Source organism: Panthera tigris, chromosome A3 (genome assembly GCF_018350195.1).
Source record: "Panthera tigris isolate Pti1 chromosome A3, P.tigris_Pti1_mat1.1, whole genome shotgun sequence".
Lineage (NCBI taxonomy): Eukaryota > Metazoa > Chordata > Mammalia > Carnivora > Felidae > Panthera > Panthera tigris.
The window spans coordinates 104,505,739-104,523,540 of record NC_056662.1 but is presented as its reverse complement, the minus strand read 5'-3'; the positions used below and the strand labels follow the sequence as shown (position 1 = coordinate 104,523,540).

General features: G+C 39.7%; 1 protein-coding gene and 1 long non-coding RNA gene across 6 annotated transcripts in view; one reads left to right on the top strand and one right to left on the bottom strand.

The window, feature by feature from the left end:
- Nucleotides 1-17,802, top strand: part of MTA3 (metastasis associated 1 family member 3) — a 225,305-nt gene that overhangs the window by 136,974 nt on the left and 70,529 nt on the right. For all 5 annotated transcript variants that reach the window (XR_006215907.1, XM_042982073.1, XM_042982071.1 and 2 more), the window contains exons 7-8: nucleotides 9,846-9,948; nucleotides 13,884-13,983. Coding sequence is in view for 4 of the 5 variants with exons in the window: in XM_042982073.1 (XP_042838007.1) it covers nucleotides 9,846-9,948; nucleotides 13,884-13,983 (203 nt within the window). In the remaining variant the exon portion in view is untranslated. The remainder of the gene's footprint in view (nucleotides 1-9,845; nucleotides 9,949-13,883; nucleotides 13,984-17,802) is intronic.
- On the bottom strand, nucleotides 6,595-9,448 carry LOC122237391. The gene is made up of 2 exons (XR_006215909.1): nucleotides 9,156-9,448; nucleotides 6,595-6,891 (listed from the first exon to the last, which is right to left on the bottom strand). It is a non-coding gene; the product is annotated as an uncharacterized LOC122237391 (long non-coding RNA).

The window sequence follows — 17,802 nt, the reverse complement described above, 5'->3', positions numbered from 1 at the left end:
AGAGAGAGAAAATTTAATCAGGCTCCACGCTCAACATGGAGCCCCATGCAGGGCTTGATCCTATGACCCTGGGATCATGACCTGAGCTGAAATCAAGAGTCAGACGCTCAACCGACTAGCCACCCAGGAGTCTCTACCTAGATTAGAATATTAAAAAAAAAAAAAAAAAGATTTTAGGAAACAAAATGATACATAAAATGCAATAATTTATTCTATGGTTCTTCTCAAACCAGACTTGAAGTTCTTATTTGTAAGAGGAATGATTCTTAACAGCTTGTAGCATTTGAAGAATTGCACCACTTCTCTGACAAGGGCAAACTTTATGTTTAAAAAATGTGACTAAATGTTCATTTATATAATAGATCTTTTATTTAATAGATTTTTTCAACGTGTTTTTTTTTTTTTTTTTTTTTTTTTTTATTTTTGGGACAGAGAGAGACAGAGCATGAACGGGAGAGGGGCAGAGAGAGAGGGAGACACAGAATCGGAAACAGGCTCCAGGCTCCGAGCCATCAGCCCAGAGCCCGACGCGGGGCTCGAACTCACGGACCGCGAGATCGTGACCTGGCTGAAGTCGGACGCTTAACCGACTGCGCCACCCAGGCGCCCCTATTTAATAGATTTTTTAAATGTTTATATACTTATTTAGAGAGTGAGAGAGCATGTACACATGAGAGAGAGTGAGTGGGGGAGGGAGGGAGGGAGAGAGAGAGAGAATTCCAAGCAGATTCCATGCTCAGCATGGAGCCCGACACCAGGCTCCATCTCAGAACTTGAGATCATTACTTGAGCTGAAATCAAGAGTCGAATCCTAGGCTTAAGTGAGCCACCCAGGCACCCCTCATCAACAAGTCTTAATTGCCTTTAATGTAGTGTTTCTCCTGGCAGTCCTTTTGGGTGGGTGGTTACAAACTTTATTTAGGTAATGGAATCCTTTGTCCAGATGAAACACCCTACAATATGACCGTAAATAAAATAAGAAAAGCCTGGCTATTAGGGATGAGGTGGGAGAGAAGTCCCCATTGAATCTCTTGAGATACCCCAGTAACTCTCAGGATTGAGAGAATTACATGCTGAAGGCTGCTGTTCAGTGCTTCTTTCTGAGTCCTGTCTCTTCATCATATAGTCAGAATCGCCAGATAAACCACACAGTTAGAGGGGTCTTTGACGAAGTCCCTTTGCAACATAGTATAACAATGAGGGCTCCACTGTATTTTCTTTGCTTCTTCCCAGTTTTTAGATTTTAAAATTACTTTATTGCAAATTGTGCAATAATTTGCAAAGTGAAAGTGAAAGTGCAAGTAACTGAAAACAAAAAGTAGTCCCTTAGATCATCCCTCTTTGCCCACTGTTAAACACTGTTATTAATTTAACATGTTCTCCAGTTTGTTATATAGCTACTGTATATATAGATCCATGAAATTGTATTCAATGTTTCATTGTGTAATAGATGATAGATCCAAGTTTATCTGTCTCTTATTATAGAACAAGTTTCCCTTCATTGTTCTTTAAAATATCCTCTGTGTGTGTGTCAGTGTGGGGAGGTGTCTCATCTCAGAGATTTTTTGCCCCCTGACTGTTGAAGTTTTTCATCAGTTTGTCAAATTCTTCCCTCCAGATTTCATTAGAATTCGGATTGAAATTGTATTAATATTATTTATTCCTTTGGGAGGCAACTGGTCATTTCATAATATTGAGTCTGTTTCTCTGTGTCTACATGGGTCTGTTTCTGAGATTTTTATTCTGTCCCACTGGTCTGTTTGCCTGTTAATGCTCTAATAACTCACACTTTTAATTATAGTGACTTTGTAGTGTGTGGTAATATCTGGTGAGGCTAATTCTCCTCTTATTTTTCCAAATAAATTTTATTATCAGTTTGAATCTTTCTTAAGTATGTCTGTTGGAGTTTCAGTTAATTTAGAGGGAACAGACTTTTGATGGTTTTGAAAAGTCTTAATTAGAAATAAGGGATGTTTTTTTTTTTCTTTCTTCAAGGCTACTTTTGGGTCTTGTGGTTTTGTTTTTCTTTTCTTTTTTTTTTTTTCTTTCTCGTTTCAAGTTATTTAACATATATGGTAAAATTGGTTTCGGTTGTAGAATTCAGTGATTCATCACTTACATATAACACCCAGTATTCATCACAAAAAGTGCCCTCTTTAATACCCATCACCATTTAGCCTGTCTCCCACCCACCTTGTCCATCAACCCTCAGTTTCTTCTCTAGAGTTAAGAGTCTCTTATGGTTCACTTCTCTCTCTCTCTCTCTCTCTCTTTCCCTTTCCCTATGTTAATGTTTTTTCTCAATATAGTTTTAGTCATATAGATTCTATATATTTCTCGTTAAGTTTATTTTTAAGTTTATAATTTGTTAGCTGTAAGTATTCATCTGTAACAAAGAAAAACACCACATTTTTCATCATAAATGAAGAAGTCACGTTGGATTCTTATTTGAGCCTAAAGCATTTAGCATATCCAAGATGTTTCATTTCACTTGTAATCAGGCAACTAACTAGATGCAAGATATAAAGAGCTTCCTTTTTTGTGAGTAATACATTTTCAGGGAAGAGGGTATAGGGTGACAAATGGGTATACCAACAGTTATATTTCTTGTAGGGCTCCTGGGTGGCTTAGTTGGTTAAGCACCAACTTGGACTCAGGTCATGATCTCGCACTTCACAGGTTCGAGCCCCACATTGGGCTCTGTCCTGACAGCTCAGAGCCTGGGGCCTGTTTTAGATTCTGTGTCTCCCTTTTTCTCTCTGCCCTTCTCCTACTCGAGCTCTGTCTCTCTCTGTCTCTCTCTTTCTCTCTCTCTCAAAAATAAATAAAAACTTAAAAAAAAAAAAGGAAAATATGACATTACCTTCATATACGTAGCTAGTACCTGTTTGCAGGGAAATTAAATACAGAAAATACCGTACTCAACAGATGTTTAGGAGTTGCCAGAGTCTGTGTTTACTAACCCTTTTGATACTCTTGAGTGGGTACATTTTGACCAGTGGCCATATTCCAATTTGCATTGGCATGGGATATAGAACCTGAATTAATACCCCCAGTAGGTGGCAGCATCAACACCATGCCAGAATATATAACAGGCTTGCTTTGTTTGTGAATGTGTCTTGGGATTCTAAGACGTTGTTGTGGCATTTGTCTTGCTAGTGAATAAATCTTTTTGTAGTTTCAGAATTTAAAAGTTCGCTTATGGCTACCCACCATCTAACAAACTCTTGAGATCTGGAAAGACCAGTATGTAGTTTGCAAGGGAAGATAAAGGTTTCTTTGAGATTTTAAATCTTCTGTTGCGTTTGAAATAACCACCTGGAGAATTTCCCATTGAAAAAGATGTCATAACGTGGGAAGTTTTGAATTATTATTTCACTGTAATACTGAAAGTGTCAACAAAATCTTTTTATATATTAATTAAAATTTGTAACTGCAAAACAGTATTATAGTAACATTAAATTAATAAACTAAAATGACTGTGGGTTTGTAGGTTTGTGCAAAACCTGGCAATAATATGTTTAGCCGAGTCACCTTGGGAAAACTAACCCCTCTAAGTTCCCATTTCCTCCTATTTATTTATTTATTTATTTATTTATTATGTTTGTTTATTTTAGAGAGAGTGAGAGAGAGAGAGAGAGACAGAGCAGGAGTGGGGAGGGGCAGAGAGAGAGAGAGGGAGACACAGAATCCCAAGCAGGCTTCAGGCTCTCAGCTGTCATTACAGAGCCCAACGTGGGACTTGAACTCAGAAACTGCGAGATCATGACCTGAGCTAAAGCCGGACATCCAACCCACTGAGCCACTCAGGCACCCCCATTTCCTCTTCTTTGAAAAGAGAATAATATGTATGCGCACACATCACAGTGTTGTGATGATCCGAGGAAGTGACCTGTAAAGCATTTAGCAAAGTGCCCGACACTCATGTTCACTGCCACAGTTGCTTCTCCCCTGGCCACCACTGTCTCCTGCCATCAGTTAAATAACTCTTGTTGATATTTGGGCATTTCAAGACATGTCTGTCTTTGAGAGTTATAAGAATTAAATTCGTATAATCTCTTCTGCTGCAGTTAATTCAGATGCAGTTGATAAATAGGGAAATGTCAGTATGGCGTGGAAGTGGGTCAATTTATATGAGACTTTTCTCAGCAGTCAAGGAAGCAGGTATTCTCACAGATGAAGACAGTTTAAGAGGAAAAAAAAAAGATGCAAATTCTGCAAGAAGTGCTTTCCTCTAGTGCATGTAAAGGCTGGTTTAGCACCTTCAAAATCTGTGGCACTTTCCACTATGATAAAACTATGTGTGGAAGCTTAAGAGTTACAGATGAAGGAGGCTTTGACGATATTTTCCCCCTATTGTTTAAAAAAAAAAACACAAAACCTGTACCCTGTTTTTTGTTTTTTTAATTATGTAGAAGCTGTATACGACCTTACATCTCCCTGGAGGAGGTATGAGTCCAGGATTTAAGGAGATAAAAGAGTCAACCAACCATTGTTTTTGTTGCAAATGTCAGTGGGGATGTAACTGTGCTAGTAGTTTTATTATGATTATTACTTCTTTTTAATGCTCTGCTTACCGAGTTTAATAGGTTTTCATAGTTTTATTTTCCACAGCCCTATTTTTTTTAGTGTGTAATTTTGCAGAATATACTTTGCAACAAATGTGGTGGATGTTAACTAACTTACAAACACCACCCATTGGTTGTAAGCAGCTGTTAATTACAACCGTGTAGAACAGTAATTCTCACTTGGCAGAGGACGTTAGACAGGGTCTGGTTATGTGTCCAACTTTGACTCAGGTCATCATCTCATGGTTCATGAGTTCAAGCCCCACATTGGACTCTGCACTAATTGTGGAATTCTCTGGGAATTCGCTCTCCCTCGCTCTCCCTGCCCCTCCCCCACTTGCTCTCTAAATAAACGAATAAACTTAAAAAAAGTAATACTTAATTTTGAAGTATAAATTGTGTGATCTAGTCTACATCTATGCTTTTGTTTATTTTTGTGCCAGTAAATTATTTATTTACAATTGTTATATATTATAGTCCCATCCAGTTTAGTTAATTTTTTTTTGTTAGTTTATTTATTTATCCTGAGAGAGAGAAAAGCACGAGAGGAGGAGGGGCAGAGAAGGAAGGAGAGAGCGAATCCCAAGCAAGCTCCCTGCTGTCAGCACAGAGCCCAGTGTGGAGTTCGAACTCACTCACGAACCATGAGATCATGACCTGAGCCAAAATTAAGAGTTGGATGCTTAACTGACTAAGCCACCTGGGTGCCCCTAGTTAATTCTTTTATTATTATTCTTGGATTTGTGGTGATTACTATTCAAATTATTTTATTGGCTTTCAAAGTAAATTTTGTGAAATTTAGCCTGTTGGTATACTTGTACAAAAATGATATCCTTAGGATTTTAAATCTTTACTCTTTTTTAATCAAGTTATCTTCTTTGAAAGTTTCTTTAAAAGTTTTGTTTTAGGGGCGCCTGGGTGGCTCAGTCGGTTGAGTGTCCGACTTCGGCTCAGGTCATGATCTTGTGGTCTGTGAGTTCGAGCCCCGCGTCCGGCTCTGTGCTGACAGCTCAAAGCCTGGAGCCTGCTTCAGATTCTGTGTCCCTCTCTCTCTCTGCCCCTCCCCTGCTCATGCTCTGTCTCTCTCTGTCAAAAATAAACATTTAAAAAAAAAGTTTTGTTTTATATAAACATAACTCCAGTTTTGTTTCTTAGTGTTATATTTTCTATTACAGCAACAAAAACAAATTTTTTTTACATTATATTTTCTTTGGAATGGCACTGGATTTTTTATGTTCTATTTTTATTGTGCCATTCTAGTTACTTTTATATAGATATTTTCTAGTTCCTTATTTTTTATAAGATATTTTTATTGAGATATAACTGACACATAACATTGTGTAAGTTTGTGTACAGAGTGTTGATTTGCTGACTTTATATGTTGCAATGCGATTACTACCATAGCTTAGCTAACACCGCTATCACATCGTATAATTATCCTTTCTTTTTTGTTGCAGGAACAATTAAGATCTAGTCTCTTACCAACGTTGAAGTTTATAGTATTATTGACTATAGTCACTATGCTATGCATTGGATCTCCAGGACTTACTTTTCTAGTAGTTGGAATTTGTATCCCAAAACAACATCTTTCCCTTTTCAATTTCCCTACACTCCAGCCCCTGGTAACCACTGTTCCACTCTCTGGTTTATTTTTTATTTTATTTTTTTTAACATTTATTTATTTTTGAGACAGAGGGAGACAGCATGAACGGGGGAGGGTCAGAGAGAGGGAGACACAGAATCTGAAACAGGCTCCAGGCTCTGAGCTATCAGCACAGAGCCCGACGCGGGGCTTGAACTCACAGACCGCGAGATCATGACCTGAGCCGAAGTCGGCCGCTTAACCGACTGAGCCACCCAGGTGCCCCTACTCTCTGGTTTTTATGAGTATTGCTTTTTTAGATCCCACATGTAAATGATGTACAGTATTTGTCTCTAGTAACTCATCATTCCTTTGATTGATAATGTAAAACATTGGCCAGAACTTTGAGAACAATATTGAATAAAAATGGTGACTAATGGCATCTTTGTGTGTTTCTGAATTTAATAATAGCATGACAAGTATTGTACTCTGATGATTGGTGCAAAGAAAATGAATTGTGTTTAGAACAAAGAATATTTCTAATTATCCAGTAAAGAGCCTATAAGATGATTTCCATATAGCTTTAGTTCTTCAGAGGCTTTGAACTCTATTATATACTTTTAGGTGATTATACTGAAGAAGTACTTGGTCCGAATTTTCTTTTTTCTTTTTTTCTTTTTCTTTGTTCGTTTCTTTTCTTCTTTCATCCATATTTAATAGAAATCTTAAAATTTGAGGTAGCTGGAGGATTAGGGATACCACATTTAAAATCATTGCTAAATCTACATTTTTTTCAAAATTATGAAAAATTTATGAAGCAAAAATAAGGTGCTATATATACATTCGTGTAATTAGTTGGTAAGTACATTTTTTAAGAATTCAGAGATTAGGAAGATGTACGTAAGCTGGTGTGGGATGAGACTGGGACTGGACTGATTGCCTGGATTATCATAAATGAAAGAGTGAGGTGAGATTATTGCAATGACTAGCATGAACATGACCAGTAGTCTTTGTCCCATCTCTAGCTCATACCATAGTCACCAAGACCATTCCAAAGATTACTGCACAGAATCTGATGCAGGGCTCAATCTCACAACTGTGATATCATGACTTGAGCCAGAATCAAGAGTTGGACACTTAACCAACTGAGCCACCCAGGCACCCCAAGATATGGAAAATTTCATTAAAAAATTTTTTTTATTTTTTTGATGTTTATTTATTTTTGAGACAAAAAGAGAGAGTGTGAGTGGGGGAGGGGTAGAGAGAGAGGGAGACAGAATCCGAAGCCGGCTCCAGGCTGTGAGCTGTCAGCACAGAGCCTGACGTGGGGCTAGAACTCATGGACCGTGAGATCATGACCTGAGCCAAAGTTGGATGCTTAGCCCACTGAGCCACCCAGGCACCCCAGGAACATTTCTTTTTTAATTTTTTTAAATCTTTATTTATTTTTGAGAGAGAGAAAGAGAGAAACAGAGCATGAGAGGGGGAGGGGCAGAGAGAGGGAGACACAGAATCTGAAGCAGGCTCCAGGCTCTGAGCTATCTGCACAGAGCGCGATGCAGGGCTTGAACTCACGAACTGTGAGATCGTGACCTGAGCCGAAGTCAGGCACTTAACTGACTGAGCCACCCAGGCACCCCAGGAACATTTCTATATTTATTATTTTGTTGTGGTTGTTGCTGCTATATTTTTGTTAATGTTTGTTTATTTTTGAGAGACAGAGAGCACAAGCAGAGGAGGAGCAGAGAGAGAATGAGGGAGACACAGAATCTGAAGCAGGCTCCAGGCTCTGAGCTGTTAGCGCAGAGCCCAATATGGGGCTCGAACCCACAAACCGTGAGATCAAGACCTGAACCAAAGTTGTCTAGACACTTAACTGACTGAGCCACCAGGTGCCCCTGTTTAGAATTCTTACACAGAATTCTCTTTCTGCTATATGCTGTAGAATGTATGGATAGGATTGAAATGTGTCAACTTAATTAACTTATATTTGAAACGTAAATACCAGTTTTGTCATTACATTCTGGAGTATATAATGTGACAGGGGCTTAATACTGGATACCATCATCATTTAATCATCCTGTGTTATTTACCATTATTATCTTCCGTACTGTTATTATTTATCTTAAGTTTTATTTTTTGAAGATTACAGGGAAGTGTAATTGTGTGATTCCGCTCTCAAGTTTCATACAGTTTGCAAATCTTTTGGCTTTTAACTGTGAGGTGATGTTGAATGTCTTGGCTTAGGTTGCTGAGAATTGTAAGCAAAAACCAATGAAAACCAAAGTCCTTTCAAACACTTTAGATCTAGTACTCGCTCTGCTCTGCTTGTGCTTCTTTATGTTGGGGGTGGAGATTGGCTCTGTGGTTACCTGCCTTTGAACAAGGCAGGGCAAGCCCCACCCTGACTGCAGTGGCTGACTTAGGAGACTGCAGGTGGAAAGGCTGGGTCCTTGCCACCCTCCTCCACCCCCTTTCTCCTGTTGAGCCTCTGATTCCTGCTTGCTCCTATGCTAGGACTGAGCACAGTAGAGGCTCATAGCCTAGGATTGTCAGTCACCAGGGATGTTTAGCTTCAGAGTGCATCAGCCAGTGCAAGGCATTCTGCCTCATAAATCAAAAGCTAAACAAAGCCAAAATCAGTCCCCAGCCTAATAAGAAATCCGTAGCTGTAAATCGGACTTCCCGTTGCCTCCCACATCTCCTTTCCGTTACTATCCTTTGTCTTGACATTGAGTCCCGCCTGACAGTTCTATCTCCTTGTGAGAGATTCCTAAAATAAAGCAAGCATCCTGCATTATTGTCAGTCTTTTCCTCAGCCCTGCTAGCATTCCTGCTTTCTGTTAATGCCAGCGCTATGCATGCAGTTCTCAAGACTTGAAATTTACGTGCTACACGTCTCCTGTCTTTGCTCTCTGTCATCAGCGTCAGCACTATATTTTGTCTTCATCACATATCATTGCTAAGTGTGAGGTATGAAGTTTCCTTCTGGTCTTGCCACTCACCTACTGAAAAGGCTGGTGCTTTTCATTGCCTCGAAGTAAAATCTGTGTAGAATCTTCAGTACTATGTTCGTAACCTTCTTTTAGTTATCTACTCTCATTCCCTTTAATGTGCTCGTGACAAAATGAGCTGTTTTTCTGTCACATCTTAAAGCCGCCTGACTTTGTTCACATTCTTATTTCTTACTTTAAGTCCTTCTCCCTGCTGGTGCAATCAGAGCCTTCAGTTCTTAGCAGAAATACCACACCCTTTATGACATCATTCCCTAGCTTGTCTGAAGTGATTCCTCTCATTGTCAGAATTTTACAGCCTTTTCTGTATGTCCTTATGACACGTTCTTTTCGTTTGTATCATAGTTACTTATGTGTTAGTTTTACCAGTGAAAGCGTCTCATAGCAGGCGTGCTGAAGGCGTCTCATAGCAGGCATGCTTTTTGTTTTGTTTTTATATCCCTCAGCATGAGGTTTAGTGCCTCACACATGCAAGTACTCAGGAAATACATGCTACTAACTAAACGAAGATCTGCTGCGGTTGGTTTCGTTGTATTATTATCAGTGTTCACTTTACAAAATGTTGTCCATCTGCTGAAAGAATGTACCAAATTTTGAACGTGGTAGTGCCCACAGTCCTCGACGGAATGCAACGGTTGCCTTGTTAAGTAACAAGACTCCATTTCCTTTGTTCTCGGACAGGAGAATCAGATGAGAGGGAACAGTCCAAATTGGAAGTTAAAGTCTGGGATCCAAATAGCCCACTTACAGATCGACAGATTGACCAGTTTTTAGTTGTAGCACGGTAAGTATGGCACTGTTGAGTCAAGAAATTTCTTTTTTTAAACATTTTTCTTTTTTTTAAGTTTGTTCATTTTACTTGACAGCGCGTGCGCACAAACGGGGGCGTGGCAGAGAGAGAAAAAGAGGGAGAGAGAGAGAGAATCTAAGCAGGGTCAGCACACAGCCCGATGCGAGGCTCAAACTCACGAACTGTGAGATCGTGACCTGAGCTGAGATCAAGAGTTGGGCATTTAAACCAACTGTACCACCCCCAACTCCAAGAAATTTCTTTTTGTAAGAATTTATAGGTGTATGTATGTTTCTTTCTTTGTATTCTACCTTTTCCATTGGTTGTATTCTTTTTCTAGTTAAGTAAGAAAGCCGAAATATATATCATACCACCTCCTAAGTATGATTGTTAGTTTTTGTTTGAAAATATATTTATTAATTTACCGATTAAGAAAATAATTTCTTCTGGTAAAACTTTGGGCACTACAGAACAGTATGAAGATGAAATTCATCACCTGAATCCCCATATCTTTAATTAAAGCAGTTATCTCTTTCACGCTAGATGGGGATTGTTCAGGTGTCCATAATGATGTGCATCTTGCCTTCCTCTTACTGCACCCACGTATGAGGAGGGCCTGTTGCTAAGCGTATAACTTTCTTTGAGAGCCTTAAGCCTGGCTGCCTGACTGGCTGGCTCTCCTGCACTTGACCCACCACACACCCTTTGAGAAAATGAATGGGACAAAAATGTATTTTTATTGTTTCAATTATAAAAGTAAATGATATTCATGGCGGAGTTACTGCAAAGCAGCAAGTAAGTGAGTGTATCATAGCAGTGTAAATAGTGGAAAATTGGGGGAAAAAAACCCTAAGAATATGTCAACAAGCACTTGGTAAGTGAAATGAAGTATATTCAATAATGAAAATGAATTCGAGGGATGTATAGCAAAGTGATAAATCTCAAAACTAATGTTGAGTGAGGATACACACAGTATGATCACTTAAAAAGTTGTACCATGAACAAACCATGTTTTCATTAATGGCCATATAGATGAATATGTATGTCATGTGTATGTATGATGTGGGAGATGTGTATAGGAGGCTCTAACAACATTTCTAATATTTATTTCCTTAAACAATGAATCAAGTCTGGCAAAATATTAGAACCCAGTAGATACAGATGTGATCACAAGGGTCTCCATTATGTTCTCTAATTTTCTGTTGAACTTTCTTCATGACCCAAAGGATAAAAGGGTCTCAGCGCACCCTGACATGACAGCACAGTTGACGTGACAGCACTGTTCATGGTGCCTGGCACCATGGAAGTCACACGTCATGTCAGCAGCCAGGCGTTTGGACTCCAGCACTCAGACACCTAGCCACTGGTGCTCGGATGGAGACCTGACGTACATTGCTGGGGAAGCCAGTCAGTAGATCGAGGAGATGGAAGATTTGAGAGTGGAAATGAATCCTTGGTGGAGCCGCTGGCCTAGACTCCAGGCAGGTTACCCAGATCTGGGATTATTTAGTAGACATTGCAGTTTCAAATTTGGTTTTGTTTTTTCCTTTTTTCTTCAAGCCAGCATGAAAGACACCAAGGAGATGCACCTGGTGCCTTTTTCACTTTTTTTTCTTTTTTTAGAGAAAGAGAATCTTTAATTTTTTTTTTTTTTTAACATTTATTCATTTTTGAGAGAGAGAGAGAAAGAGAAACAGAGTGGAGTCGGGGAAGGGCAGAGAGAGAGAGAGGGAGACACAGAATCTGAAGCAGGATCCAGACTCTGAGCTGTCAGCACAGAGCCTGACGCGGGGCTCAAATTCATGGGCCACAAGGTCATGACCTGAGCTGAAGCCAGCCACTCAACTGACTAAGCCACCCCGGTGCCCCTAGAGAGAGAGAATCTTAAGCTGGCTGGATGCTCAGCACAGAGCCCGATGTGGGGCTTGATCCCAGGACTCTGAGATCATGACCTGAGCTGAAATCAAGAGTCAGATGTTCAACCAATTGAGCCACCCAGGCGCCCCCTCCATTTTTGTTTTTGTTTTTTTAAATGGTCTAAAATGCAAATTAAGACCATAATCAAATACCACTGCACATTCCACCAGAATGGTGAAAATTTGAAAGTGCCAAACATTGGTAAAGAGGTAGAGCAGCCAGCACCCTGCTGTTGTGGTGGTGCGAGTGTAAGTTGGTATAACCACTTTGCTCTCATCTGACCTACACACACATCCTTTGAGTTTCACTCCTGACTGTATACTCAGCAGAATTGCATACATACACCTGTGCACCAAAAGTCGCATATACAGATGGCATTCATGGCACTACCCAGAGTAGCCCCAAACTGGCCATTGATGTCCATCAACAACAGAGGGGGAGGGGGCATCATAGAAAGGAATGCTCCATAGCAAGGAAAATGAATGAACGCCTCTATAACCAGTAGTGTGGGTGAGCCCACAGACATAATTTTGAACAGAAGAAACTGCATGTGAAAAGAGTACATAGTATGTGCTTCTGTTAAGTTTTCAAATGAGCAAAACTAACCCATGATGTTAGAATCCATGATGGTGGTTCTCTTTTGGGACGAAGGAGAGAAGACAGATTGGGAAGGAGCAGGAGGAGTCTACTGGGGTGCGGTTGCTGTACCCTGAGCTGGGTGTTAGTGACATGGATGGCTTCACCTTGCGGTTACTGCATAGCTGTGCAATGTGTGTTTTTATGCGTGTGTGTTCTATGTTAATCAGAACATTAAAAAATTTTCCTCAGCTAACATGCTTAAAACACAACAAAGGGAGAGAAGAAATTAAAATAATAACAAAATAAAATGAAATACAACAAGCAGCAGGTCTAAATGTTTATTTCACGCTTTATGGGAAGGCCTTCTAAATCATTAAGTGAAAAAAAGTGTTGTGGTAATTGTTTTGTTTTTTAAGTGGAAGTCTATTACATCTTGAGCCCTATTTATAGGAAGAATTGCTGCAATTGATGATACCTCATTTCAAGGTAAAAATGTTCCTGGGATTTCACAATTTAGGCTAAAACAAAGTGGTCAGAACTTGTTTTGCAGTAATAGTCAAACTCTGCAGCTCACTTACGGCTCATTTTTTGAGCACAGTTGAATACCAAATTGGTTGCTCCATGGCATTTCATGATAGATCTTTCCCTTCTTTATGGCACACAAATCACTTTTTCTCAATTTCATTATAATGACCCATATATAGTTAATTGGCTTGTCAATGCTTAAATCTTAAAGAAAATACTTTTCATTGGATATTTGATTCTCAAACATCTAAGAACTTGTTTGACTTTTCTTTTTTTTCTTCTTTTTCTTCTCCATAGCACATACCCACCTGACAGCTATATTTGTTATTTACCTGTGTAAATTTACCTGTTTTCCTGTGTAAAGAAAAGTCTTGACCAAGATGAGCCCCAACCATAAAAGGACATGGGAAATAATTCCCCACTGCCTGTTTAGGGGATTACCTCCTCTCTTGGAGGCCAGTACACTCAGGAATGATGACTTTCTGAGACTGCTAGATGCTTAAGAGGTTTGGTTTCGTAGTGTGCTGTCCCCTCTCTCTTAAGTCCCCGAGGCAGATTGCCTAGTGCAGTCCCCTCCGGGGTATCCTCCCTAAATGACCACACCAAGAGCAAGAAGGAAACGAGCTCCCCCCCCCCCCCGCCCCAAAAAAGAACTGTAGCAGAGACAAACGTAGTGCGCTTCTTGGCCACCACTGTTCTCTACACAGGAAGAAACTGAGGCATCTCGTCCAAGGCGCCACACGCCCATTGCAGACAAGGCTGAGACTCACACTCAGACCTCAGCTCGCAGCCCCTGGATCCTTAGCACTGACTTTTACAATTTTCACGCACTACCCAAATGTGTTTTTTTAAGTATAAAAAAATAATGTTGCCTTAATTTTTCTTCTTTGTTTTTGTGGATTATTCAGTGCTGTTGGGACGTTTGCTCGAGCCCTTGATTGCAGCAGTTCTGTGAGGCAGCCTAGTTTGCATATGAGCGCAGCTGCAGCTTCTCGAGACATCACCCTGGTAAGATGCTTTTTGAAATTTAGGGGTTATTATTCCCTCTGCTACTTTAATTTTAAAGCCAGTATAGCAGTGTTATGGATGGGAGAGCTTTCTGTTGAAAGAGCTTTCTGGCTCTTAGCCCTGCTGACTGCTAGGTTGATTTGACTTGGCTGATTGGTTAACTGGGGGTAGAGTGTCTCATCCTAAGTCACCACTTATGTTTGTGAGCTGCGACGAATATGAATGGCTGCTGATGGAATAGGTGTGAAACAATAAAAAAATATTCTGGGGAAAACATTCTGACCCATCTCGTTTCACTTGTATGCTTTTTTCCTCATATTCTATCTATGTACTTAAATCGTTGTGTATCAAATATAATGCTTTACAGTTTTTAATGTGAGAAGGAACTCTTTTTTTCTCTAAACGTTTATTTTTGAGAGGACGTATGAGTGGGAGAGGGGCAGAAAGAGAAGGGGACAGAAGACCCAAAGCAGGCTGTGTGCTGACAGCAGAGAGCCCAGTGTGGGGCTCAAACCCATGAACCACGAGATCATCACCTGAACCTAAGTCGGATGCTTAACCGACTGAGGCACCCAGGCGCCCCAGATGTTTGCCGATTGAAGTTACTTTCTGTATATGATTGCCACAGCCTTTTGAGAAAGCACGATAACGTGCTCATTTTACAGATGAGAAAACTGAGTTTTGGTGAGGTTATTTGACCGATATCCATTACACGTAATAAAAGTTACAGTTTGTTTTTTCTTTTCATAATACCATATCTCTTCACAGCTGCTTTATTATAAATAATGTAGATCTTCTTGCCTCTGCAGCTATTTATTTAATGCTGGATACACCATAACTCATGACACTATGTTATCCATCCTGTCTCTTTTGAATACTAGTTTCTACGTATTCTCTCTTTTTTTTTTAATTTTTTATTTTTTAAAATTTACTTCCAAATTAGCATATAGTGCAACAATGATTTCAGGAGTAGATTCCTTAGTGCTCCTTACCCATTTAGCCCATCCCCCCTCCCACAACCCCTCCCATAACCCTCAGTTTGTTCTCCATATTTATGAGTCTGTTCTGTTTTGTCCCCCTCCCTGTTTGTATATTATTTTTGTTTCCCTTCCCTTATGTTCATCTGTTTTGTCTCTTAAAGTCCTCATAGGAGTGAAGTCATGATTTTTGTCTTTCTCTGACTAATTTCACTTAGCATAATACCTTCCAGTTCCATCCACGTAGTTGCAAATGGCAAGATTTCATTCTTTTTGATTGCCAAGTGATACTCCATTGAATATATATACCACATCTCCTTTATCCATTCATCCATCGATGGACACTTGGGCTCTTTCCGTACTTTGGCTATTGTGCATAGTGCTGCTATAAACATGGGGGTGCATGTGTCCCTTCGAAACAACACACCTGTATCCCTTGGATAAATGCCTAGTAGTGCAATTGCTGGGTCGTAGGGTAGTTCTATGTTTAGTATTTTGAGGAACCTCCATACTATTTTCCAGAGCGGCTGCACCAGCTTGCATTCCCATCTAGGTATTCTCTTTAAAGTCATTACTGTGGGGGTGCCTGTATGGCTTAGTCAGTTAAGTGTCCGACTCTTGATTTTGGGTTAGGTCATGATCTCATGGTTTGTGAGTTTGAGCTCACATCCAGTCTCTCTCCACCCCTCCCCCGCTTGCGCTCTCTTGCTCTCTCTCTCTCTTACTCTCTCACTCTATCTCAAAATAGACCAAAAAAAGGGGCACTTGGGTGGCTCAATCAGTTAAGTGTCCAACTTCAGCTCAGGTCATGATCTCGCAGTTCATGAGTTTGAGACCCTTGTCGGGCTCTGTGCTGACAGCTCAGAGCCTGGAGCCTGCTTCGGATTCTGTGTCTCCCTCTCTCTCTCTGTCCCTCCCTCACTCACGCTCTGTCTCCCTCTGTCTCTCAAAAAATGAATAAATGTTACAAATAAACTAAAAAAAAGAAGTTATTACTATGCTCTGTTGATGATGACTACAAATGCAGTCTTGCCCAGTGTATGCAGAAAAACGTGAGCAATAATTTTTTTTTCTGTTAAATTTATCAGAGTTTTATAGTATAAAGAAATACATTTTCCAATCATGTTTTCCTTTCACCTCTTCAGGCCATAATCATTGCCAAATAAAATGCATCAAAAAGTGCTGGAATTTCTCTCCCCAAAATATATCCAAAATCTGACCACTCTTTTCTGTCTCAGGTACTTCAATGCTAATCCAAATCTTGTTACTTAGGATACCGGCACTCAGTACCTCATGACAGGTTTCCTCAAGTCCACTCCTAAAAGTCTCAATTTTGTTGTTGTTGTTGTTGTTTTTAATTTTTTTTAACATTTGTTTATTTTTGAGGCAGAGACAGAGCATGAATGGGGGAGGGTCAGAGAGAGGGAGACACAGAATCTGAAACAGGCTCCAGGCTCTGAGCTGTCAGCACAGAGCCCGACGCGGGGCTCGAACTCATGGACCGCGAGATCATGACCTGAGCTGAAGTTGGAGGCTTAACCGACTGAGCCATCCAGGTGCTCCCTTTTTTAAAATTTTTTAATGTTTATTTTTGAGAGAGAGACAGACAGAGTGTGAGCAGGGGAGAGGCAGAGAGAGAGAGATTCCGAATCAGAAGCAGGCTCCAGGCTGTTGGCACAGAGAGACCCATGTGGGGCTCCAACTCACAAACTGTGAGATCATGACCTGAGCTGAAGTTGACACCCAACCGACTGAGCCACCCAGGTGCCCCTCAATTTTGTTTTCTGATGGAATGGAATACAGTGAGAGGTGTTACTACTTTCTCATTATGTTCCAGTTTGAAATGCTTTCAACGAAATCCTGCAGTAATGTAAAAACTCATGCAGAATTCACATCAAATTTGTTTCTTACAGTGCTTTCTTACAGTATAGATAATGGGGAAAGCATGAACAGTCTGTAGCCATCATGGAGCACCTCTCTTTATGCTTTCTTCGAGACTAGAATGTTGTTCATAGAAGCAAGTTCTGTTCTCCATTGGTACATTAATGTTTTCTATAAAAGTTTCGGGGTTTCAAAGTAGGTTTATATTTTGCTTGTTTAGAGGTTGTACTTTACCAAAGATGTGAGAGTACAAAGTGTCACATTTGTAAAAACCTTCAAAATCCTGTCAACAGATATTTATGCGAACCAAAGTAATGTGGAATCTAATCACCACTTGTATATTTTTCCACGTTCAAGATTTTTCTCCCAATTATAAAATTAGTGTATGCTTATTATGAAAAATTGCAAAATTTAGTACAGCAGCAGGCAAAAAAAAAAAAAAAAAGTCTTGTACTCATTATCCAGAGTGGAATATTCTTACCATTTCGTAATATTTCCTTTCAGCCACTCTTCGTGTATTATGAACAGTAATACCCGCAAATTACAGAACAGTACGGAGGATAATGTATTGAGCCAGCCAAAACAAATGTTAGTGTTTTAGTTCTTTGGATTAAAAAAAATTATAAAAACAATTACAATTTCTAATACTCTCTCCCTAGTCCTATTCTGCATCCTCTATCTGTACCTCTAATGCCCATCACCCTTGCCTCCTGTCAAGAGGCAGCCACTATAACAGATTTGCTGTGTATCTAGTTTTTCTGGTTCCACTATGTATTTGTGTGTCTGAAAACAACATAAAGTTTGTTTTGCATGTGTTTCAATTTACTCTGTGACATCTTGCTCTTTGCCTCTTACTGCTCTCTAGCCATGTTAATAAACACATACCTAGTTCACTCATTTTATTTTATTTTTATTTTATTTTATTTTATTTTATTATTATTATTTTTTTAAGTTTATTTAT